General features: G+C 36.1%; 2 protein-coding genes across 3 annotated transcripts in view; both read right to left on the minus strand.

Annotated features, from left to right (window-relative positions):
• The window catches only part of LOC114534412 (multidrug resistance protein 1-like), a 16,629-nt gene extending 13,625 nt beyond the window's left edge, over positions 1-3,004 (minus strand). Inside the window, exons 1-4 of one of the 2 annotated variants that reach the window (XM_028555853.1) lie at positions 2,896-3,004; positions 2,346-2,462; positions 1,037-1,091; positions 396-512 (exon numbers count right to left, since the gene is read on the minus strand). In XM_028555853.1, the coding sequence (XP_028411654.1) occupies positions 396-512; positions 1,037-1,091; positions 2,346-2,395 (222 nt within the window). In that variant the 5' untranslated portion in view covers positions 2,396-2,462; positions 2,896-3,004. The remainder of the gene's footprint in view (positions 1-395; positions 513-1,036; positions 1,092-2,345; positions 2,463-2,895) is intronic. The other variant, XM_028555854.1, reaches the window with a different exon arrangement.
• On the minus strand, positions 2,990-26,377 carry LOC114534426 (multidrug resistance protein 1B-like). The gene is made up of 10 exons (XM_028555870.1): positions 25,655-26,377; positions 18,578-18,620; positions 16,621-17,006; positions 14,850-15,021; positions 12,353-12,477; positions 11,803-11,919; positions 9,120-9,162; positions 7,164-7,549; positions 5,391-5,562; positions 2,990-3,019 (listed from the first exon to the last, which is right to left on the minus strand). The coding sequence occupies exons 1-10, from the start codon at positions 25,732-25,734 to the stop codon at positions 2,990-2,992; spliced, it is 1,554 nt and encodes a 517-aa protein (XP_028411671.1). The 5' UTR covers positions 25,735-26,377.
• Between the last annotated feature and the right edge of the window lie 1,487 nt (positions 26,378-27,864).

Below are 27,864 nucleotides of genomic sequence, written 5' to 3' on the forward strand. Positions count from 1 at the left end.
CGCCGAAAAGTGGTAATACTTTTATGAATCATACTACTAAGTTGAAAAAAGATCAGGACTAGGTAAAAACCATTCACCTTGTAATGTGAATGGGTTTTAACAAGGTTGGTCTTCAGCCCACCAGGCCAGGTCCAGGCCTGGTCTAGGCCAGATAAACAACGTTCACACCTAGGTCTAGGCCTGGTCCAGGTCAGGTCAAACCACGTAGTGCATGACGGTAGTGTAAACGCGACTTATGTCGCTCATCAAAAAAATGAAGAAAAAGGTGAAACATTTACATTTTCGTATTTTGAAGTACATTCTTCCAAATAATTAGGTTGAAAACATGATCGAATTTGAGCACACGATATCCGAGAATCGCGCAAAAATGTTCTATGACATACATTACTACCTACCTGATCGATGATTCTGAATATGATGAATGCCGCTCCTCTGGCTGAGGTAATTGCTTGAAAGCATGTTGCTGCTGTTTGTCCAAGGATCATTGATCCCATTGTTACAGCAAAAAATACCTTAAGAAAGGTTATAAATTATATGTTACACTGTGATTGTACAGTATAACACTCTGAGATAGACCCAACGACCTAAAGTTAAAGGTAGATTACAGTCGGTAATGTAAGCAAACGCTGTGTTTACATATCATTTTATATATTATAGTATCCTGTCCTGTCAGAATATTTATTAATATTTTAGTTCACTATATCTAAATGAATAAGAGATTTCGGCAATTTCTAGATCATGGAGTCCACAAATGTTATGAGCAGAACAGATGCACTGAGGCCGCTGTAAATTGTCTTTAAGATTCGCGATATGAGTTCAAGAGAACATGATATTTGCGATAGAAATCAGGTGGCAAAATCTCCGGAGTAATAGAAATTCCCCTTCTTTATCACTTGTCTATCATAGTGCCCTAAATCGAACAACCTTCTTGAAATTTGAAAGGCTTTGTTTCTGCAACCATGCCTTGTAAGGTGAATTTTTGTCAAGCTATCTCGGATTCAAACCGGGTAAAATGTAAAAAAAAATGTAAACATACAGTTAAAGCATCTCCAGGTGTTTTATCGCTTTCTCTGGCCAATTTTATTATATACCTGAAAAATAATTGCATGTACAGTTAACACGTCAGCACAGTTAAATCATATTTGCCAAAATACGATGGTTTTCAAAACGTCAGCAGCTTGCCTAACCGGCAGGTTGTACTAAGGTGGTGATTACATAGACATGTTGTCTTTTCAGCCCTAAGTATTTTTCAATTACATGGCAAGTTTCAGCCCGGGCTGTGTTTATGACACGTCAGAATTATTTTAAGACCAGGGCTGAAATTTCAGCCTGGGCTGAGTTTGTAAAAGCTGGCAGTGGACCTATTTCGATTCTTCGAGCGCTTTAAAATCCCGAATGACAATAACTTAAGGGACTATGATTGCACATAAAAATGAAATAAACAAACGAAATAGCGTTGTCAAGGCGAATTTTTCTGTCCGGGTTTAAGTTTTTTACGATTACATGACAACAACACTAAGTTTCAGCTCGGGTAGCTGAAATTATTGTCATATAATCGCGAGGTATATTTTATTGGCATTTCACAACAATTCCGGGCTGAATTTAAATCTAGCCTGTAAATCGGGCTGAAAAGGCTCCATGTAATCAGCCCCTATAAATAGTGCTATCCAGCAGATAATGATTTTCAAATTGCCTGAAAAATTCCCGTTAAAATGGTAAATATCTGAAGATTTATTCATTTCCAGTGGCGTAGGAAGCGCGATAAATGGGAGGAGTGCATATTCATATATTTTAGTTCACAAACTGTATAAAGACACCCGATTTGAAAAGAATTTGATCATACGGAACATGAATATATGAATATGCTCCTCTCCCCATTTAGCGTGCTTCCTACGCCACTGGTCCTTCCAAGAATTTTACAACAGTTAAAGTGCCTATATCCCTCGTGGGATCTTTATGCATTTGAAAAGAATGTAAAAAGTCATTTAATATATTAAAAAAGTTTTTTGATTTAGTGCAATAATTTCGAAGATACAAGCCTCTAAACTACCTGCGGTTCCTGAGTCCCAACCTCCTGGGTTTGAACACGGCTATTTAATTTGAAACTGTCCATTGTTTACAGGAGCCTGGGACTCAGGAACTTCAGGTAGTTTAAAGGCTAGTATCTTCAAAATTATTGCACTAAATCAAAAAACTTTTTAATATATTAATAACTAACTTTTTACATTCTTTTCAAATGCATAAAGATTCCACGAGTGATATAGGCACTTTAAAAGATTGCCATTCATTCAGCCTTTGTTTAACGGCTTCTATATTTTCAAGAATAAATCAGTTAATTTTATTACCATATTGACACAGCATAATCAACGAAGAGAACTATCTGAAATGCTGCCATTCCACATCCAACACTAACAGCTTTTCTTATTGCGTATTTACACGTATCCGCGAGACTATCGTCGTATCTATAAATTTTGAATTGTACATACACAGCTAGCTACATACTTTAAAAGAATCACTGATTAAATTACTCAACTTTATCTCGAGACCTATGCAGGTATAGGTATATTGGATAGCTCATGATAGATCGATGACTAATAAAATTATTGCTTATTCTCATGTAGCTAAAACTTTTATGTTTAGAAAATATTAACGGACAATGCACATTCAAATTAGCTCAGCCAATTAAAAATACGTGTAATAAAACCAGTCATGCGTGATTGGTTGATCATATTAGCAAAGGTTTTAAGGCGGTTTACCACTGGGCGAAATTTTTCGATCGATTTTCTTTTCCATTGTGACCGGTGAAGAGAATCTGCCATGGTCGATTTCTCACAATTGAAAAGAAAATCGAGCGAAAAATTACGAAAATGTTGTAGATATAAAACAAAACCTTACAGTTTTACTTGACGATGCTCTCCACCAAACGCAACGACTGTTCTGATTGATGAAACGCTTTGTTCTACAATCTTTCCAGCTCTCTCATTGGAAATCAATTCTTTATTTGTGTAAAACCAGTCATCTGGAAAAAAAGCTTTTCATTGTCATAAGGTGATGGTACATTTTGAATGCATGGTCATTTTTGTTTGCGCTATGACCGCTACGGTAAGTGAATAAAGTTCGATTTCCACTTGCATACATCTATAGTAATTGCTCATTTTTGCGAGTTTCGAATCTGTATAGCTCTGGTTTCATTCTGAAAGGTGAATTTTCAAAATCTAGCTGACGTGTATTTTCCAACAGGCCAATTTATAATGACTTGCACACGGAATTTAAAGCTTTGAAATTTATTTGGCAAGTGAAAAAATATTAGGAATCGCGAAAGTTCTGCAGCAAGAGGGTATAAAACAAGACACATGTAACAATCGTGTTACTGGCCTTATTATCAGCATCATATAGAATTACTGGATGCTTATTTGTCGAGAGGAGTACAATTTATTCACTATTTATATATCTTCTGTAATCTGTACCAAATGCTGCAATTTTAATGGGTAAGAGGAGTGCGATTTAAGCATTAATTGCACTTTTTGCGAGTTGTAATTGCACCCTTGCTCATAGCCAATAATAATCACTCTAATATATACAACTAGCCAATCACCATTCAGTATTTTAATAGTTTTAATAATTCAGAATTGCACTATTTACCAAGCATTGTTGTGATAAAAAAAAATAATATCTTTAGATAACAGAAGATAATATAAAATTATTTAATAAGTAATAGAACGAATTAAGTTTTGGCATTACTTGCACGGCTTAAATTCGTTCTATTACCATCATTAATTCACAAAATGGCGGAGCAAATTAAACAGCCCTGGAAGCGAAAATACTGGCAATAGTACAAAATATTGTGTGAAAGTCTGACAGGACTGCATATGTTTTCACAAGAAAATATCATCCATGCATGGAACATTTTGTTCTAAAAAGGACGATTTTATCTTGATAATAATAAACAAAAAATCAAGCGGTGTTGCTCGTACAATCAGATATTAAAAGTACTCGGGATGCGGTTTGAAAATTTTCGCCGAACCGCCATGCACAAAAGTTCGAAATGTTCAAACATCATTCGTATTAAGAAAATTAGCTTGTAGGTGGTGTACACCACGTGAGTTTATAATATAACATTTATAGTACGCGCGTGCTGATTGGTCGAGAAGCGTGTTTCTATTTAACAATTAGACAACGAGTCCGAGTTGTCTATGAGCGAATAGTCAACGAAGGCGAAGCCTGAGTTGACTATTCGCTCATAGACAACGAAGGCAAGTTGTCTAATTGTTTTAGTATACACCCTGTACCTAGATATATTAATTTCGAGAAAATAATCGATACACCGCAATTGCACCGAAAAATAATTCAATTTTATACGGTCGCGCGAGCGAAATTTTCCCAAGCGTGCACCATCACGAATAGACAATGGTTGAGTAGCCAATCAGAATGTAGGATTTGTAATAGACAATAGTCGGGTGTATACTAAAACTGCATAGAAACACGGGAATTTTCCCGCCGAACTTGTCAAGCGAAGTAATGTAATGAGTATTTGTAATTGAATCGAATTATAATATTTGTACAAAATCTTTTTATTGAGTTATATTATAAAAGAAATAGAAAACATTTTTTCCTGTGTTTCTATACAGTTATAAAAACACTTGTGGGAGTTTGGGAGAACTCGAAATAACGTGGAAAAACTCGCCCTATTTCTCGTTCTCCCAAACTCCCACGCGTGTTTCTATTTAACAATTAGACAACGAGTCCGAGTTGTCTATGAGCGAATAGTCAACGAAGGCGAAGCCTGAGTTGACTATTCGCTCATAGACAACGAAGGCGAGTTGTCTAATTGTTTTAGTATACACCCTGTATCTAGATATATTAATTTCGGGAAAATAATCAATACACCGCAATCACACCGAAAAATAATTCAATTTTTTACGGTTGCGCTAGCGAAATTTTCCCAACCGTGCACCATCACGAATAGACGATGGTTGAGTAGCCAATCAGAATGTAGGATTTGTAATAGACGATAGTCGGGTGTATACTAAAACTGTATAGAAACACGGAAAATGTTTTCTATTTTTTAAATATTTAATACTGCACAGCTTTCGGTCCGTTAATCCGGGCTTTCATCAGTGCAATTTGATCAAAGTGCCGACCCGCGAGTCGGACATCTTTGTACGTGCAATTACTTGAAAACACATTTACACGTCACTTGAATATCACGTTCGTCGTGATTTGTTTTCTCGCGCTATTAATTAGAAATTTAATTAAATTTAAATGCACTAACTTTAGTTTACCTATTTAAATGTCACCATGCAAACGTGCAAGAATACCACTCGTATTATTAATCCCGAATTGTACTCGCCATCGCATGATTACCTATAGCGTGCAACAAAAGTTCCTACCTTGGTCATAAAAATTCCACAAAGAACCAAGAGTGGAAACGTAGCCAGTAGTATCAAAGTCAAATCCCAAGAGAATATAAACCCAATTGTATAACCAGCAACGAAGCACACAACACTTGATACAATCCGACTCAATTTTGTACCCATACCGTCAGATATTCTTTTCATCTCTCTAAATATCATGATATATAAACTTTAGAGCATGGACAGGCGCGCTGTTTGATCCGTAAAGGCGGATTTCCACTTACAGCGAAATCGTTCGCTAGGTGAAATATTTGCATATTTCCTTTTGAATTTTAACATCATAAATAAATTAGTGCGACTTGACTGTTTTCAATTCAAAAGAAAATGTGCAAATATTCCGCTAGCGAACGATTTTGTTGTAAGTGAAAATCCGCCTTTACGGTCGTTTTAGTTATAATGATAAAAAACATAATAACCTAATTCTATAAAATTGATTACAATGAATGGGATGCCACTAAAATCTCTATGTTTTACACCAATATGAAAAAATTTCGTTCATGGACAGAGTAGTTCGCGTACAATAGCGTGTTGAAGTTGGATTACCTTGATTTTTTGATACACCCTAGCTGTAGTGATTAAATATCCCGCAAACCGAGGGAGGTTTAGTAAACCTCCTCCTAAACTTTTACTAAACCTCCCGAGGCTTAAGTGTACATTTGAACACTAATATCCCTAAAAGCATGCGTTTATTGTAATAACATGGTCGCCGAGGGAAAAACAATGGATTAGATGCTTTTGTTTAGATCTCTTTATCGAAATGGTTCAGTGATTAGAATATTTATAACCGCGCTAATGACGTTCAAAGCTATGTGTTGATTTGATTTCGTCATAAAATGATGAGCGAGGGAATAAGGAATTAAATGAAGCTTTTTGTTTCTGAATTCCGTTCCATTGAATTGTTTTAGCGAACGAAGAATAAAGCGATTGAAAGTTGTGTGTAATTGAATTCGTTGTTTCAGTTTATTATTAACGGTTCAGTTGTGAACGTCCCTCATCAATATATTGATAAGGTACGTTTAGAACTAAATATCTCCCATCCCTGTACTTGGGGGAAATACGTCATTTAACATCCCTGTTGAATTAAAGCTCAGTGGTTGAAACAAAAGAAAACAAAGCGACTATGTTATTATAGTGATGATTACAGTCATAACAGTTCCTTTACGTCTTAAGTCTTAACCAGGGGCGTGGTGAACGAGTCATGATTAAATTAGTTCAGTTAATCAGTTTAGTTTAGTTTAATAGATTTACCACCAATAACGTACTAAAATATTACTCACAATAGTCACAGTTTTTGGCAGTGAATAAAAACAGGACAAAATTCCCAATTGACATTCAATCTCTTTATGGGCAGGGTTGACCAAATTTCACCAACATCATTCGAATTTGATGTTGATTTTTTAACACTAACAGTTATAAGGATCACACAGAGAATATTTAGGGCTTGGATCAAATTCTCATAAGAGGCCCCAATCCCCTGAGAAAGTGGGCTTACTGGTAAGTGGGTTTCACAGGCATACTTCCTGAAGAAAAATTTAAAAATTACAGTACAGCAGATATGATTTCCTTCATTTTAGGGTGAAATTTCCACAATATCACAATATTTATCACGATTTTTATATTGTCCTGAGCCGATAAAATATAGTTATGTATAAAAGTCCCTTCATCATATTATGTTTCTAGGGTTATTTATATCGTACAACGGCGCCCAGAATAATGCAGTAAAGTAAGATAAAATAAATAAAAACGTACTCTGTAAATCGTGTATTTAAATCCCCAACGGAAAACATCTCAAACCATCCAATATTCTGGTATATAGCACTTTTAAACAGGGCCAATCTCATTTTATGCACCTGGCGTTTGGCTGAAATGGCGAACAGAGCCATTCCTAACCAGGCAAATATCAAGTTTCCTATCGCCAGCAATACGTAGTACAATGCCGTCCTTGTGGTAGAAGCCTCGAGATCAGGAAGATGAGAGGCGTCGACGTCGTAGTTTTCATGAATTATGTACTCAACAAAGTCGTTCACCATTTTACCAAAGAATATAAACTGCGCAGGCGTGATTATTCCATAGAGTATTGAACCAGTCGTAGCGAGGGTTAGCAGAATGAAATCAGTTTTGTCAGCGAAACGAAACTAAAAAATTAAAGATAAAATTCAAAACGAAAACAAGAGGAAATTGCCCATTCAATCAGTTTCCATGCACGTTTAGCCCATACAGTCATTTCAAAAGTAAGTAAACACGAGACCTCTGTTATTTATTTTTCGATTATCTCCTAACCTTGCCTATTTTTTACACTCGAAAGAAATCCGGCCTCAACTTGTCATACTGCATGTTGGAACTAATGATATTCAACACAAGAAACCAGAAGAAATTGCGAAAGAAGCGGAAACCCTGATAAATGTGTTATGCCGAACGGTTGGTTAAAAATTGCGATCTGATAGAGCTGATCACAAGCCAAATGCAAGAATCCAGAAGGTGAATTCACTGAGGTTTGTTCACTTTGGCTGAGGTTTGTAAAGCTAATAATTGGTCTCTTATCTCCCACGGTAACATTGATACCTCTTCCCTCAATGCATCGGTATTACATTTACATATTAAGGGCACCACAGCTCTGGCAAAGAATTATATCGATTTTTTAAAAAAGTGACTAGATCTCCCGAGTGTGAATATACTAGATTACCTATATTATAATTTATAACCACAAGCAAACAAGTGCCCCACTGCCAGCACTATCAATGACAATGCCTCTAAACCTGAAGACACTACATTCTCTACAAATGTCTCAACTACTAGCACTATCAATCTCAATGTCTGTATACATCAAGACTTTATTTTTCCTAACATTAAAGGCTTTAAAATTACAAGCCATAAATACATAAATAAACTCAAAATCAAAATGAGTAACAAAGACATTGATGTCCTTGCAATCAATGAAACTAGAATGAATGGCACGATACCAAATGGTTTAATAGCAATGATTATGAATGGTTTCCAAGGATAGGGGTAGATCTAGGGTTGGTATCAGCTTCTTCGTTAGGAATAACAATCAATTATCGCCTTAGATCTGATCTTAATGATGCTGAAATTGAAATTCTAACAATCGAAATAATAAAAAACAAGGTTAAGGTCAAGCTTCGAGAAATAGTAGATTATAGATCACTAATTACAATATAATTATCAATCAATTATTCAATCACACTTTTATTATTGCTCGCAAGTTTGGGGCTGTCTAAGAAAAGATTTATTTGACAAATTACAGAAGCTCCAAAAACGAGCATTTCGAATAATAACACGTGAAAGCTATGAGATTCGATCTGCCGATATTTTGGAAAACGCAGGGATTTCTAACCTACAAGGCAGACGAAGATCGTCAATTAGCGTTTCTTATGTTTAAAGTCAATAACAAAATGTTACCAAATCATGCATTTAACTGAAATCTTCACCAATACCAATTCAAAACATGCTCATAATACGAGAAATAACGAAGTCAATTTCGCATTACGTAATCCTAGAACAAATAATGTGAAAAAGGCTTTTGCCTACAGGGGGGCTGAGGCTTGGAATAACCTTTCCACTGAATCTACTCCCAGCCATTAATCATTTTTAAACCATTGATAGAATTTAAATAACATATTTATATAGACTGTGCATGCATACGGCCTATTAGAAGATCAGCTTTCCTTTTTCCGTATCTCTACTTACCAGTTGCTTGATGGTTACTAAGGGCGTCTTCATAATTTCATCACTGCAAGTTGAAAGAAAGAATAATTATTTCGTGGCTGCTTCTCGATATTTAGTTTGACCTCGCACAAGCAAGATGTTGTCATGCCAAAAGGCGAATGAGTGAATCGCTATCCTAAACCTAAGCCCTGTTTACACTACACTTCTCGACGTTTCGACATTTTAGGCAGTTGTTATACCATAGGCAGCCCTGAAATCTGTTTATACTCAGTCTTCGACTGCATTGTTTACCGCGCGGTCAGCTTCAACTTTCAGTACTAATTATTATACTAATTACTAAGTACTAATTATACTAGTAATATATATTGATAAAGTTGGCAACTTAATTTCCAAGCCAACATGTACCTTGGGAGCAATTTGTACGATCTGGCGAGGTTTTGTTCGATTTCATGATGTGTCGGTTGTGGCTGGAAATAACACTTTTTACGTTTTTGCCTGATGATCGTTTCGGAAGAAACGTAAAACACAGAGTGAAGCGAGTATATATTCAAAATTTTCCGGCAATTGATCTTGTTGCACGCGCGCATGATGAAATTTTCCAGCTTTGTACCGGTCATTGTGGGGGCATTTCTTGAACAGCTCTGATCGCTTATTTAACAATTTTTTATGGTTTGATTTCATAATACAAAGTTTCTCCTCAATACAAAGATTACAACGTGAGTTACCGGGAGCATAGGGTGTTGAGTGATTAAGAATTGACCAGTGGATGGAAAAATCTTTTTCCTTAAATTTAAGTTGCCATATATATATATATATATATATATATATATATATATATATATATATATATATATATATATATATATATATATATATATTTATATATATATATATTTAGACAATTCAGTTTCCTTTTCATATGGAATTAAATTAAACGATTTTATTGTTATATCTTTCCTTAAACGAATTTGCTGTCATACCAACATATATTTTCTTCACACTGTCATCCAGAGAAGTTACAATTGCTTTGTAAACGACGCTTCTCGATTGACATTTGTTGTCTAGAGGGCATTCATCCCGATTTCTACAATTACACTTTGGGCGGTTGTCTGAGAATCGTTTTTCCTTAATACTTTCCGATTATGCTGTGAAATTACATTTTTTACATTTGGCATACAACTGTAACTGACTTTTATCGTGTTTCTGTTGAATATCTTGTGTAGCGAGTTTGTGGGAAGAAAATGTTTGTCGATAAGTTGAAGAAATCTGCCTCCAACGTTTGTCCTAACCAATTTACCATACGGATTACGGAGGGTTAAACCATATAATATTTCTACGTCTTTTTTGTTTTTGGGGTCTGCATGGTTGTATTGCAAATCTTTTTTATAGTGACTTTGTTTCAAGTTTTTCACGTAAAAGGGTTTTGACTGTTCATGTCTCTTTGTTAGATGAGAGAGATGATATACGCATGTTTATGACTTCAGTATATTAGCCTTAATATTGCTGGCCGGTTGTTAGATCGACTGTCTACATTCAAGATAAATTGAAAATCACGAAATCAAGCAAGAGAATTAAACGGACATAATAGCCTGATGATCGATCATTAAAGATCGTGAAACTCTGAGTAGCGAACAATCACACGTCACGACACGTCAGAATTATTTTAAGACCAGGGCTGAAATTTCAGCCTGGGCTGAGTTTGTAAAAGCTGGCAGTGGACCTATTTCGATTCTTCGAGCGCTTTAAAATCCCGAATGACAATAACTTAAGGGACTATGATTGCACATAAAAATGAAATAAACAAACGAAATAGCGTTGTCAAGGCGAATTTTTCTGTCCGGGTTTAAGTTTTTTACGATTACATGACAACAACACTAAGTTTCAGCTCGGGTAGCTGAAATTATTGTCATATAATCGCGAGGTATATTTTATTGGCATTTCACAACAATTCCGGGCTGAATTTAAATCTAGCCTGTAAATCGGGCTGAAAAGGCTCCATGTAATCAGCCCCTATAAATAGTGCTATCCAGCAGATAATGATTTTCAAATTGCCTGAAAAATTCCCGTTAAAATGGTAAATATCTGAAGATTTATTCATTTCCAGTGGCGTAGGAAGCGCGATAAATGGGAGGAGTGCATATTCATATATTTTAGTTCACAAACTGTATAAAGACACCCGATTTGAAAAGAATTTGATCATACGGAACATGAATATATGAATATGCTCCTCTCCCCATTTAGCGTGCTTCCTACGCCACTGGTCCTTCCAAGAATTTTACAACAGTTAAAGTGCCTATATCCCTCGTGGGATCTTTATGCATTTGAAAAGAATGTAAAAAGTCATTTAATATATTAAAAAAGTTTTTTGATTTAGTGCAATAATTTCGAAGATACAAGCCTCTAAACTACCTGCGGTTCCTGAGTCCCAACCTCCTGGGTTTGAACACGGCTATTTAATTTGAAACTGTCCATTGTTTACAGGAGCCTGGGACTCAGGAACTTCAGGTAGTTTAAAGGCTAGTATCTTCAAAATTATTGCACTAAATCAAAAAACTTTTTAATATATTAATAACTAACTTTTTACATTCTTTTCAAATGCATAAAGATTCCACGAGTGATATAGGCACTTTAAAAGATTGCCATTCATTCAGCCTTTGTTTAACGGCTTCTATATTTTCAAGAATAAATCAGTTAATTTTATTACCATATTGACACAGCATAATCAACGAAGAGAACTATCTGAAATGCTGCCATTCCACATCCAACACTAACAGCTTTTCTTATTGCGTATTTACACGTATCCGCGAGACTATCGTCGTATCTATAAATTTTGAATTGTACATACACAGCTAGCTACATACTTTAAAAGAATCACTGATTAAATTACTCAACTTTATCTCGAGACCTATGCAGGTATAGGTATATTGGATAGCTCATGATAGATCGATGACTAATAAAATTATTGCTTATTCTCATGTAGCTAAAACTTTTATGTTTAGAAAATATTAACGGACAATGCACATTCAAATTAGCTCAGCCAATTAAAAATACGTGTAATAAAACCAGTCATGCGTGATTGGTTGATCATATTAGCAAAGGTTTTAAGGCGGTTTACCACTGGGCGAAATTTTTCGATCGATTTTCTTTTCCATTGTGACCGGTGAAGAGAATCTGCCATGGTCGATTTCTCACAATTGAAAAGAAAATCGAGCGAAAAATTACGAAAATGTTGTAGATATAAAACAAAACCTTACAGTTTTACTTGACGATGCTCTCCACCAAACGCAACGACTGTTCTGATTGATGAAACGCTTTGTTCTACAATCTTTCCAGCTCTCTCATTGGAAATCAATTCTTTATTTGTGTAAAAACCAGTCATCTGGAAAAAAAGCTTTTCATTGTCATAAGGTGATGGTACATTTTGAATGCATGGTCATTTTTGTTTGCGCTATGACCGCTACGGTAAGTGAATAAAGTTCGATTTCCACTTGCATACATCTATAGTAATTGCTCATTTTTGCGAGTTTCGAATCTGTATAGCTCTGGTTTCATTCTGAAAGGTGAATTTTCAAAATCTAGCTGACGTGTATTTTCCAACAGGCCAATTTATAATGACTTGCACACGGAATTTAAAGCTTTGAAATTTATTTGGCAAGTGAAAAAATATTAGGAATCGCGAAAGTTCTGCAGCAAGAGGGTATAAAACAAGACACATGTAACAATCGTGTTACTGGCCTTATTATCAGCATCATATAGAATTACTGGATGCTTATTTGTCGAGAGGAGTACAATTTATTCACTATTTATATATCTTCTGTAATCTGTACCAAATGCTGCAATTTTAATGGGTAAGAGGAGTGCGATTTAAGCATTAATTGCACTTTTTGCGAGTTGTAATTGCACCCTTGCTCATAGCCAATAATAATCACTCTAATATATACAACTAGCCAATCACCATTCAGTATTTTAATAGTTTTAATAATTCAGAATTGCACTATTTACCAAGCATTGTTGTGATAAAAAAAATAAATAATATCTTTAGATAACAGAAGATAATATAAAATTATTTAATAAGTAATAGAACGAATTAAGTTTTGGCATTACTTGCACGGCTTAAATTCGTTCTATTACCATCATTAATTCACAAAATGGCGGAGCAAATTAAACAGCCCTGGAAGCGAAAATACTGGCAATAGTACAAAATATTGTGTGAAAGTCTGACAGGACTGCATATGTTTTCACAAGAAAATATCATCCATGCATGGAACATTTTGTTCTAAAAAGGACGATTTTATCTTGATAATAATAAACAAAAAATCAAGCGGTGTTGCTCGTACAATCAGATATTAAAAGTACTCGGGATGCGGTTTGAAAATTTTCGCCGAACCGCCATGCACAAAAGTTCGAAATGTTCAAACATCATTCGTATTAAGAAAATTAGCTTGTAGGTGGTGTACACCACGTGAGTTTATAATATAACATTTATAGTACGCGCGTGCTGATTGGTCGAGAAGCGTGTTTCTATTTAACAATTAGACAACGAGTCCGAGTTGTCTATGAGCGAATAGTCAACGAAGGCGAAGCCTGAGTTGACTATTCGCTCATAGACAACGAAGGCAAGTTGTCTAATTGTTTTAGTATACACCCTGTACCTAGATATATTATTTCGAGAAAATAATCGATACACCGCAATTGCACCGAAAAATAATTCAATTTTATACGGTCGCGCGAGCGAAATTTTCCCAAGCGTGCACCATCACGAATAGACAATGGTTGAGTAGCCAATCAGAATGTAGGATTTGTAATAGACAATAGTCGGGTGTATACTAAAACTGCATAGAAACACGGGAATTTTCCCGCCGAACTTGTCAAGCGAAGTAATGTAATGAGTATTTGTAATTGAATCGAATTATATATTTGTACAAAATCTTTTTATTGAGTTATATTATAAAAGAAATAGAAAACATTTTTTCCTGTGTTTCTATACAGTTATAAAAACACTTGTGGGAGTTTGGGAGAACTCGAAATAACGTGGAAAAACTCGCCCTATTTCTCGTTCTCCCAAACTCCCACGCGTGTTTCTATTTAACAATTAGACAACGAGTCCGAGTTGTCTATGAGCGAATAGTCAACGAAGGCGAAGCCTGAGTTGACTATTCGCTCATAGACAACGAAGGCGAGTTGTCTAATTGTTTTAGTATACACCCTGTATCTAGATATATTAATTTCGGGAAAATAATCAATACACCGCAATCACACCGAAAAATAATTCAATTTTTTACGGTTGCGCTAGCGAAATTTTCCCAACCGTGCACCATCACGAATAGACGATGGTTGAGTAGCCAATCAGAATGTAGGATTTGTAATAGACGATAGTCGGGTGTATACTAAAACTGTATAGAAACACGGAAAATGTTTTCTATTTTTTAAATATTTAATACTGCACAGCTTTCGGTCCGTTAATCCGGGCTTTCATCAGTGCAATTTGATCAAAGTGCCGACCCGCGAGTCGGACATCTTTGTACGTGCAATTACTTGAAAACACATTTACACGTCACTTGAATATCACGTTCGTCGTGATTTGTTTTCTCGCGCTATTAATTAGAAATTTAATTAAATTTAAATGCACTAACTTTAGTTTACCTATTTAAATGTCACCATGCAAACGTGCAAGAATACCACTCGTATTATTAATCCCGAATTGTACTCGCCATCGCATGATTACCTATAGCGTGCAACAAAAGTTCCTACCTTGGTCATAAAAATTCCACAAAGAACCAAGAGTGGAAACGTAGCCAGTAGTATCAAAGTCAAATCCCAAGAGAATATAAACCCAATTGTATAACCAGCAACGAAGCACACAACACTTGATACAATCCGACTCAATTTTGTACCCATACCGTCAGATATTCTTTTCATCTCTCTAAATATCATGATATATAAACTTTAGAGCATGGACAGGCGCGCTGTTTGATCCGTAAAGGCGGATTTCCACTTACAGCGAAATCGTTCGCTGGTGAAATATTTGCATATTTCCTTTTGAATTTTAACATCATAAATAAATTAGTGCGACTTGACTGTTTTCAATTCAAAAGAAAATGTGCAAATATTCCGCTAGCGAACGATTTTGTTGTAAGTGAAAATCCGCCTTTACGGTCGTTTTAGTTATAATGATAAAAAACATAATAACCTAATTCTATAAAATTGATTACAATGAATGGGATGCCACTAAAATCTCTATGTTTTACACCAATATGAAAAAATTTCGTTCATGGACAGAGTAGTTCGCGTACAATAGCGTGTTGAAGTTGGATTACCTTGATTTTTGATACACCCTAGCTGTAGTGATTAAATATCCCGCAAACCGAGGGAGGTTTAGTAAACCTCCTCCTAAACTTTTACTAAACCTCCCGAGGCTTAAGTGTACATTTGAACACTAATATCCCTAAAAGCATGCGTTTATTGTAATAACATGGTCGCCGAGGGAAAAACAATGGATTAGATGCTTTTGTTTAGATCTCTTTATCGAAATGGTTCAGTGATTAGAATATTTATAACCGCGCTAATGACGTTCAAAGCTATGTGTTGATTTGATTTCGTCATAAAATGATGAGCGAGGGAATAAGGAATTAAATGAAGCTTTTTGTTTCTGAATTCCGTTCCATTGAATTGTTTTAGCGAACGAAGAATAAAGCGATTGAAAGTTGTGTGTAATTGAATTCGTTGTTTCAGTTTATTATTAACGGTTCAGTTGTGAACGTCCCTCATCAATATATTGATAAGGTACGTTTAGAACTAAATATCTCCCATCCCTGTACTTGGGGGAAATACGTCATTTAACATCCCTGTTGAATTAAAGCTCAGTGGTTGAAACAAAAGAAAACAAAGCGACTATGTTATTATAGTGATGATTACAGTCATAACAGTTCCTTTACGTCTTAAGTCTTAACCAGGGGCGTGGTGAACGAGTCATGATTAAATTAGTTCAGTTAATCAGTTTAGTTTAGTTTAATAGATTTACCACCAATAACGTACTAAAATATTACTCACAATAGTCACAGTTTTTGGCAGTGAATAAAAACAGGACAAAATTCCCAATTGACATTCAATCTCTTTATGGGCAGGGTTGACCAAATTTCACCAACATCATTCGAATTTGATGTTGATTTTTTAACACTAACAGTTATAAGGATCACACAGAGAATATTTAGGGCTTGGATCAAATTCTCATAAGAGGCCCCAATCCCCTGAGAAAGTGGGCTTACTGGTAAGTGGGTTTCACAGGCATACTTCCTGAAGAAAAATTTAAAAATTACAGTACAGCAGATATGATTTCCTTCATTTTAGGGTGAAATTTCCACAATATCACAATATTTATCACGATTTTTATATTGTCCTGAGCCGATAAAATATAGTTATGTATAAAAGTCCCTTCATCATATTATGTTTCTAGGGTTATTTATATCGTACAACGGCGCCCAGAATAATGCAGTAAAGTAAGATAAAATAAATAAAAACGTACTCTGTAAATCGTGTATTTAAATCCCCAACGGAAAACATCTCAAACCATCCAATATTCTGGTATATAGCACTTTTAAACAGGGCCAATCTCATTTTATGCACCTGGCGTTTGGCTGAAATGGCGAACAGAGCCATTCCTAACCAGGCAAATATCAAGTTTCCTATCGCCAGCAATACGTAGTACAATGCCGTCCTTGTGGTAGAAGCCTCGAGATCAGGAAGATGAGAGGCGTCGACGTCGTAGTTTTCATGAATTATGTACTCAACAAAGTCGTTCACCATTTTACCAAAGAATATAAACTGCGCAGGCGTGATTATTCCATAGAGTATTGAACCAGTCGTAGCGAGGGTTAGCAGAATGAAATCAGTTTTGTCAGCGAAACGAAACTAAAAAATTAAAGATAAAATTCAAAACGAAAACAAGAGGAAATTGCCCATTCAATCAGTTTCCATGCACGTTTAGCCCATACAGTCATTTCAAAAGTAAGTAAACACGAGACCTCTGTTATTTATTTTTTCGATTATCTCCTAACCTTGCCTATTTTTTTACACTCGAAAGAAATCCGGCCTCAACTTGTCATACTGCATGTTGGAACTAATGATATTCAACACAAGAAACCAGAAGAAATTGCGAAAGAAGCGGAAACCCTGAGTAAATGTGTTATGCCGAACGGTTGGTTAAAAATTGCGATCTGATAGAGCTGATCACAAGCCAAATGCAAGAATCCAGAAGGTGAATTCACTGAGGTTTGTTCACTTTGGCTGAGGTTTGTAAAGCTAATAATTGGTCTCTTATCTCCCACGGTAACATTGATACCTCTTCCCTCAATGCATCGGTATTACATTTACATATTAAGGGCACCACAGCTCTGGCAAAGAATTATATCGATTTTTTAAAAAAGTGACTAGATCTCCCGAGTGTGAATATACTAGATTACCTATATTATAATTTATAACCACAAGCAAACAAGTGCCCCACTGCCAGCACTATCAATGACAATGCCTCTAAACCTGAAGACACTACATTCTCTACAAATGTCTCAACTACTAGCACTATCAATCTCAATGTCTGTATACATCAAGACTTTATTTTTCCTAACATTAAAGGCTTTAAAATTACAAGCCATAAATACATAAATAAACTCAAAATCAAAATGAGTAACAAAGACATTGATGTCCTTGCAATCAATGAAACTAGAATGAATGGCACGATACCAAATGGTTTAATAGCAATGATTATGAATGGTTTCCAAGGATAGGGGTAGATCTAGGGTTGGTATCAGCTTCTTCGTTAGGATAACAATCAATTATCGCCTTAGATCTGATCTTAATGATGCTGAAATTGAAATTCTAACAATCGAAATAATAAAAAACAAGGTTAAGGTCAAGCTTCGAGAAATAGTAGATTATAGATCACTAATTACAATATAATTATCAATCAATTATTCAATCACACTTTTATTATTGCTCGCAAGTTTGGGGCTGTCTAAGAAAAGATTTATTTGACAAATTACAGAAGCTCCAAAAACGAGCATTTCGAATAATAACACGTGAAAGCTATGAGATTCGATCTGCCGATATTTTGGAAAACGCAGGGATTTCTAACCTACAAGGCAGACGAGATCGTCAATTAGCGTTTCTTATGTTTAAAGTCAATAACAAAATGTTACCAAATCATGCATTTAACTGAAATCTTCACCAATACCAATTCAAAACATGCTCATAATACGAGAAATAACGAAGTCAATTTCGCATTACGTAATCCTAGAACAAATAATGTGAAAAAGGCTTTTGCCTACAGGGGGGCTGAGGCTTGGAATAACCTTTCCACTGAATCTACTCCCAGCCATTAATCATTTTTAAACCATTGATAGAATTTAAATAACATATTTATATAGACTGTGCATGCATACGGCCTATTAGAAGATCAGCTTTCCTTTTTCCGTATCTCTACTTACCAGTTGCTTGATGGTTACTAAGGGCGTCTTCATAATTTCATCACTGCAAGTTGAAAGAAAGAATAATTATTTCGTGGCTGCTTCTCGATATTTAGTTTGACCTCGCACAAGCAAGATGTTGTCATGCCAAAAGGCGAATGAGTGAATCGCTATCCTAAACCTAAGCCCTGTTTACACTACACTTCTCGACGTTTCGACATTTTAGGCAGTTGTTATACCATAGGCAGCCCTGAAATCTGTTTATACTCAGTCTTCGACTGCATTGTTTACCGCGCGGTCAGCTTCAACTTTCAGTACTAATTATTATACTAATTACTAAGTACTAATTATACTAGTAATATATATTGATAAAGTTGGCAACTTAATTTCCAAGCCAACATGTACCTTGGGAGCAATTTGTACGATCTGGCGAGGTTTTGTTCGATTTCATGATGTGTCGGTTGTGGCTGGAAATAACACTTTTTACGTTTTTGCCTGATGATCGTTTCGGAAGAAACGTAAAACACAGAGTGAAGCGAGTATATATTCAAAATTTTCCGGCAATTGATCTTGTTGCACGCGCGCATGATGAAATTTTCCAGCTTTGTACCGGTCATTGTGGGGCATTTCTTGAACAGCTCTGATCGCTTATTTAACAATTTTTTATGGTTTGATTTCATAATACAAAGTTTCTCCTCAATACAAAGATTACAACGTGAGTTACCGGGAGCATAGGGTGTTGAGTGATTAAGAATTGACCAGTGGATGGAAAAATCTTTTTCCTTAAATTTAAGTTGCCATATATATATATATATATATATATATATATATATTATATATATATATTATATATATATATATATATATATATATATATATTTATATATATATATATTTAGACAATTCAGTTTCCTTTTCATATGGAATTAAATTAAACGATTTTTGTTATATCTTTCCTTAAACGAATTTGCTGTCATACCAACATATATTTTCTTCACACTGTCATCCAGAGAAGTTACAATTGCTTTGTAAACGACGCTTCTCGATTGACATTTGTTGTCTAGAGGGCATTCATCCGATTTCTACAATTACACTTTGGGCGGTTGTCTGAGAATCGTTTTTCCTTAATACTTTCCGATTATGCTGTGAAATTACATTTTTTACATTTGGCATACAACTGTAACTGACTTTTATCGTGTTTCTGTTGAATATCTTGTGTAGCGAGTTTGTGGGAAGAAAATGTTTGTCGATAAGTTGAAGAAATCTGCCTCCAACGTTTGTCCTAACCAATTTACCATACGGATTACGGAGGGTTAAACCATATAATATTTCTACGTCTTTTTTGTTTTTGGGGTCTGCATGGTTGTATTGCAAATCTTTTTTATAGTGACTTTGTTTCAAGTTTTTCACGTAAAAGGGTTTTGACTGTTCATGTCTCTTTGTTAGATGAGAGAGATGATATACGCATGTTTATGACTTCAGTATATTAGCCTTAATATTGCTGGCCGGTTGTTAGATCGACTGTCTACATTCAAGATAAATTGAAAATCACGAAATCAAGCAAGAGAATTAAACGGACATAATAGCCTGATGATCGATCATTAAAGATCGTGAAACTCTGAGTAGCGAACAATCATTGTAATTTTTAGATTTTAAATAATAATATAGCTCTGCTTTTTAAATAAGTATTGAGCACTCTTTTTATAGTCTTAACAGTATATAACCGTCATTTACACATAAAAAACTACAAATTTGTTTCGAAAGCACTCTAGCGAGTGCTCTGTCGTCAGGTGTGTTCCAGCTGACTTCGGTCATATTTATACTCGTTCGCAACATGTTCTTTAATAAAAGCTTTCCTCCGTGACGGCATTTGTTAGCAAGTTCATTTCTACTGTTTAATGTACCCATATGGGTGTTATAAGATTTTAATTCTTCTATGCACGAGGTAGGAGATCTTTACAAGGGTTTACTAAAGTTCAATAATGTTCTCTTCCGTCTTCTCTTCTCTACTTCTCGATCTTCGTCGTTTTGCGTTCTTGTCTTTGGTCGTCTGTTCCGTCAGGTTGAGCTTCTTAACGTTTCACATGCTTTTTACTCCGCTAGTCCACTAAAGGTTGGGGTGTTGTGCACGCCCTTTTATAGTAACGGTTGAGGGAAACTTGCAGACGTCATCAACCAGAGTGGGGTGATCCTTACCCAACCAATCAGCGTTGTAAGTTAGAAATGTGGGTTGGTCTTAGAAGCTCGTTCCAGCTCTCATATCTTGTTTATTTAAGGCGTTGTCGCACTAGTCGAGTTGGTCTTCTGCTCAATCGATCATTACTTAAAAATGTTCACAACTTAAAATATTCATCATCAACAACTAGTAAAATATACCAACAATACGTCTGTGAACAATATCTTTTAACTTAAACTATTTTCACTCTTATTTTATCGAATTGAACTTTTGATGACGTAATCTATTACATGCTTGACCGAGCAACATTTTTAACACAATTGATTGACATATGAACTTGAATGGCCTACAGCAAGCACACTTTTTTAAAGAATGCGACCATTAAGATAAGTGACGACTTACGACTGTTTATCCAGGTATTAGTTCTGAGAGGATTATCAATATTTTCACCTTATTACTTATTTAATCCCACGATATGTCATACATGAAAGGGAAAGGCGATTAATGTTTGCTAATGGCCGAAAATTGTATTTACTCAGGCGTCTTGTGGCAAAAATCATTCACTAATCCCTGTCATGCTATTGATATTCCTATTTTTGCAGCTATTTTTATATGCATATCTCTAAACACAATAAAGCTTTGCGTAACATGGGGTTTGCAAATGATAAAAAAATTCTCAGCGATGCATAATCTACATCGCTTGCTTACATTTGTATGCGGTTGTGCTCTGGCGATAACTTTACCTCACAAATTATAGTTGACGCCTTTGTCCTTTTGTTCCCAAATATGTTTGCTCAGTTGTATCGCATTCATTTTGTTTTTGTCCCTAAACGATGCTTAGTTGTTGACGTATCTGGTTTTAAACTTCTTCTGCGTCAATCCAATGTATGTTTCTTTTCTTGTGTCCGTCTCCACTGTTGCTTGGTAAAATACAATTGTTGTTAAGCATTCTCCGTCCAGGGGACACGATGACCTATCCCTGCAATTACATGATTGGTTTCTTCCTTTTCCTCATCGGTCTTCCGTAATAACGCCTTGTTATGGTTACTGATCTTAGCTTGTAAATTGGGCATGCATGAGTAGCTTAGTTTGAATGTATTCTTATTAAAAATTTGCTTGAGTGGATGACCATTTCGGTGAATGTTCTTCTGACAATCGATAAAAACTTTTGTCCCGCATTAGTTGCTACAGGCTTGCTAAAAGGTGGGTTACACCACGTTACATTACGAGCTCGATTCTTCGTTCTTGGCATTCCTTCTCCTAGATGTTTATCATATACTTGAGGGTATAATTATATCCGCTTTTTTGCAAGGCCTGTTGGTAACTGGGTACAACTGCGTCGAAAGACTGTTGGCATGACGACGTCTCATTAAGGCGTTGGTTGATTGTTATCGGGATATTCTTTAGGATTGCAGGTGGGTGGTTGCTTTCGTGATTTACATAAAGCGGTATGTTGTTTGGCTACACGTATGGCGTGTATGATCCGTTGGCGAGGTTCAACATCACGTCAAGGAAATTAACGATTTTTTTATTTGCTTCGATTGTAATATGAAGTATTACAATTTGCTTCGATTGTAATAATATGGAGTGATTGTAATTTTTCTGTGTCTGCAGTTTGCCTAGTTCGTTCTTTATGTTAAGTGTACAAAGCTCCGGATGACAAATAATTATAAACTTCTCATACAAATATAAATGACATCGCTTAGTTGTACTAGAATATGATTTACATCGTTTTAAAATTTTCCATTGGATGGAGTGTTGTACATCAGAATCTTTTAGTGACCATACATTACTAAGTTCGGTAGCATTACGAAGCTTGGGGTTGACAAAAGAGCTTTTGTGGTTTGCAAGACGCTTTTTGAATTTGTTTTCAGTGAGCCAACGTACGTTTCTTTGCTTTGATTGTCTTCGCGGATCACAGTGGCTTGGTAAATCACGCTTTCAACTTGAGAGAACCAGAAAAATCATCTGGTTCAACCCACCGTTCAGCTGCAACGTCGTCACCAATATCGGCCACATTTTTTTAAGAATTATAGATGAGTGCTTCCCGCGCACCCACCCGCTATACAAGATCTTCAACAGAAACACCATCAAACTAGGCTACAGCTGCATGTCTAACATCAACGCCATAATCACGTCTAAATGAAGCAAACACAGTGTACAACTGCAACTGCCGCCAAACTGCTAATTATCCTCTAGAGCAAAAATGCCAAGTTGAAAGCGTGATTATTTTACCAAGCCACTGTGACCCGCGAAGACAATCAAAGCAAAGAAACGTACGTTGGCCTTACTGAAAACAAATTCAAAAAGCGTCTTGCAAACCACAAAAGCTCTTTCGTCAACCCCAAGCTTCGTAATGCTACCGAACTTAGTAAATATGTATGGTCACTAAAAGATTCTGATGTACAACACTCCATCCAATGGAAAATTTAAAAACGATGTAAATCATATTCCAGTATAACTAAGCGATGTAATTTATGTTTATATGAGAAGTTTATAATTATTTGTCATCCGGAGCTTTGCACACTTAACAGAAAGAACAGACTAGTATCAAACTGCAGACAGAAAAAAAAACATTCATTGTGTAGCAAATGACTGCAATCCGATACGTACCGACCGCACAACGAACTAACACAATAGGCCTAAAATTAAAGGCGGATTTCCACTTACAGGGAAATCGTTCGCTAGCGAAATATTTACATATTTTCTTTTGAATTTTAACAGAATGAATAAATTAGGGCGACTCCACTGTTCTCAATTCAAAAGAAAATATGCAAATATTTCGCTAGCGAAAGATTTCGCTGTAAGTGGAAATCCGCCTTAAGCATATAATATTTCATAGCGTTCATAAACGCGATCAGTTGTTACCTGACCAGTATGATATATATATATATATATTATTACCTGTGTTGCAACTCCAAATTTATTTTGGAGCAAATCATGTTCATATATATATATATATATATATAATTATATATATATATATATATATATATATATATATATATATGCCAGGAGTATATATATTGAGTGTAGTGTAAAACGGAACTTTAATGCCCCCATCTGAATAGGCCTGGTCCGGTATTCATTGGATTTGTATACGGATAACATAACGCCAGGTAAAACCTGACAATTTAAATAGTTTATATTGTCAATTAATTAAATAACAAATTAATATGCCCAATAGACTCACGATGTTACTAATTTACCTGATAAATCACAAACTCAGGACAAATTGAACTGTTCAGATGTAATGCCAACTAGTAATACCAACGAATATGTTATTGACAATTTTGTAAAGGTATTTTTAGCAAGAATATTTCGCCAGTTTGAATCGTTTCGGAACACGACCAGTTTTTCGGAATCACTCGATATTATTTTAGTTGATGGCAGGGTAGGGATAAAACGCGGATCCGGAATTTTGGAATCCGAAATTACGGCACGGGATTGCGGAAGCGGAAAAACAACAAGAGTAAGCGTGGTTAATGTGTATATGCATGGTTGTTAAATGCCGGGAATAGGTGAGGGACCGGGTAAATCAACTATGATTTTTGGCACTTCACTCGATGTTCGAATCCTGCCGGAGGACCGATGGTGGACTCACTTTTCCATCAACTGTTCCTGGTTTGAATTTGAAGTTCCACTCGAAATTAAGACCCGAAGTTCCACTCGAAAGACCTTTTAAAACCTCTATAATTTACCGGCATCGAGTGAAGTGTAATCGTAAAAAAACGTAAGTCATATTATAGATCGTATAGTTTTTATAAAGTAAAAGAAAGCAGTTAAGGCATAAGCTCTGACTTGGAATGTCAGCGTTGTCCCATGATGTAAAAATCGCTGATTTGGCTTTGCAAAGGGGGCCAAGACAAATTGTGGAAGAACTAGCGGTTAGTCAGAATAAGGCCCTGTTTATATGAGAGCATATTGCTCAGTGACATTGATAAAATAGTGCAATGTTAGCGTATTAGAGAAACGTCCCGCTTAAAACGGAATCCCACTTGCTCAAAGCGGGATCCCGCCCTCGCGGGACAAGACAAAAAACATCCCGTTTCATGTAAACACCGCAGGAAAGATATTATACAAACATTATCCGCGTTTTATCCTTTTTTCTGCGTCTCATCCTTTTTTTTCTGCGTTTTACCCCTTTTTCCGCGTTTTTTCCTTTTCACTGCGTTTTATCCCCTTTTCCGCTTTCGCTATTCCGTTCCGTAATTCCGGATTCCGCAATTCCGGAGCCGCATTTTATTCCTATCCGTTGATTGCACACGCAATAGACCTTTTCAGCCTGCACACAAATTAACCATTTCAGATGTTGTGGTGATGGAATAGCCAATAAAACTTAACCATTTCAGACCATGTGACTTAAAATGGTTTAATTTGCATACAAGCTAAAAAGGTCTATTAAACAAGCGAAATACTTTGCATTTTCTCGAGAAGAAGCGCGCTTGGAATGGGCCTGGACATTTGTGTGTGTTTGTTAATGTAAACAAAAGCTGATTCTCACTATAGAGATAGAGACGTATTACTCACGCATAGTCTCTGTCACGAGTATAGAAAATCATTAAGTATAATTTATTGCTTTCTGATGATAGCAAATTATTTGATTTAATAGCGTACATAGCTAATGCAAAGTCTCAAGTTTATAACGGAAATTACTAGCTAGAACTATACTAGTTAGAAGTCTGACAAGTATTTATTTGTATTCACAAAATCTCCAGCGTTTTAGTATATCAAATTGCTATCGGAGCAGTTAACTTTTCGGGATTTTGACAGAGATTAAAATGTAATATGTACCAAAACTGTGCTACTTCTGGATATTCGCTTCTATCTTACTATTGTCAGTAACTGGTGTAAGCTAATGCTAGCAACAAATAAGACATGATTAGCAATTCATATTTTCATGTATTGATGTATATTCTCACCTTGATGGCCGAATATTCACTTCGACAAATCGATTTTCCTCCGGTACATTGCTCAAAAGCGGTGTTCGTTCAGTGGCCATTGTGCTCAAGTTTCACTTTACCCGTGAGCTCAGTTTAATAGTCCTTTGTAAAAGTGAACACCATCAATCAGACTTGCATGTATGGAATCGGAGATATCTTCCTCATACGTGAGTACAGTTATAATATCGTTATGTTTGTGATGTAAGTGTTGATAGGTAATGAAGTCGTAAGGGCGATGCCAAGACAACTGAACTGAAATTAGTTGAACAACTGTGGCAATTCAAACCCGCCAAACATGGCAAACATACAAGTGTGTGATGTAAAGACGACAAATCACACAGGTCAATGGTCAACCTCAGCTATATATTTACATATAAAATAGCTTCCATGATTTTAATATACACACATACGTATGGTATGAGTTATGAAAGTTTTCTTTGTTAGTTGCCTATAAAGCCTATTAGAGCTATTAGCTGAGCTAAAGACCTCGCGAGGCAGTTAGCTCTGCATGTGTCTCTTGTTTGCGGATGGTTTCGTGATAAATTCGCCTCGAGAGACAAATTTCGCTCGTGTGCGAATGGTTTTCGGGCTGAGCTAACTCGCGAGGGAATTGTTTACCGAGTTTTCTTTATCGAGGCGACTTACGGTGACTTATGCTTTGGAACTATACGGTTATGAAATCTGGTACGAAAACGAGATTTTGCCATTGAATATCTATTATGCACCAAAGACCAAGAAACTTGTTTATAAAGACAGGCGCAATTCACTCGTGACAACTGACTCGTGTTATTGTCGTCATCATGTTACGCGCACAAAAATCCGCAACATCAACATGACGCATCAACGTCACCTGCATCAGTTTTCTTAGTCTGGGGTGACCAAATTAAGATATTTTGTCATTCATCCTTAATTATACGATGCGAATGACAGAATATCTCAGATTTCTCCCTGAAGACTAGGAATATGTGAGTTTTCACTTGTAATAGACTCATTTATAGTGTCATAGCAATCTTATAGCAGATATATGAAAACACTTTGCAGACATGCAAGATTTCGTGTTTCCTAGGAATACTTAAATTTTCTACATAATTATGCAGTTACATGTTACCGCCCCGGAAATTCATGGGAAGATATTTATTGACCTTCAGTGACATAATTATAACTGAATAAGTCCCGTCTGCACAACACTTATTTTAGTATTAGCTCAGGCTACCAATCCAAAGGCCCAACACGGATGATGAGTTTTTAGTCTTGGACCGTCAATAAATTTAGCGTAGTGAAAACGGGGCTATCGTGTTGGATAAATAAAAAGTCTTTCAGTACATGCAAATATCTATCTACTTTAGGTGGTAAACTGCGTAACTTGACAAAGAGGCCTTGAGCACAAATTTTTTTGTATTCACATATTACCTATTTACACTTGCAATTTTTGCCGCGAGCAACCTTTCTCCATCACCCCTTCTCCGATTGATACTCACAATACTGGTGCATTTCGCGACGCGCGACAGCCTGGAACCCACGATTTTAATTAATTTCTACACATGCGTAATAACTTCCACTTCTTTCGCGGGCAAGCTTCGGTTTGTTTAACTCACTAAATTCGCTTCAAAATCCTTCAAATAAATCATCCATCCATTCCGGAACTTTTGCTTGGGAAATGCATATTGTCGCCTAAACGGCTAAACCGAGTTGGCGCCAAACGCGTTTTGCTGAGTACTTGACAGACGTCGGTAAGTGTACCCTGAAAAACCAAATACCAGCTGACAAACATCGTTCCCCGAGCAATTTCATAATAATGAAAGAAGAATATGATCATGTGAACACTAATTGCAAATTAGTCGCACAAGCAACCAAACCCAAAAGGCTTTTCTTCTCCAGAGAGTGTTTTAATGACCTTTCGTGACCAGTCCTTTCGTGACCAGCCCTTTCGTGATCAATCCTTCCAAAGATCTATAGTTTTACCCGATCGCAACAACAACTCGGGTTTAGAAAGAACCCAAACAACAAATCTTATTTGGCAAAACGTGGCTGACTATCAGCTACCAGCACCGAAGGACATCAAACCAATGGACAATCTTGTAGCAGGTCGCATAAAACACTTTTATTCAAATTGGACACTGATCACGTCCGATCCCTGAATTCTATTCATAGTGCATGCAAGGGTACAAGTGTCCATTTTGTGGGTCATC

Source organism: Dendronephthya gigantea, unplaced genomic scaffold (genome assembly GCF_004324835.1).
Source record: "Dendronephthya gigantea isolate DGI-Jeju-01 unplaced genomic scaffold, DenGig_1.0 000100F, whole genome shotgun sequence".
In the NCBI taxonomy this organism is placed as follows: domain Eukaryota; kingdom Metazoa; phylum Cnidaria; class Anthozoa; order Malacalcyonacea; family Nephtheidae; genus Dendronephthya; species Dendronephthya gigantea.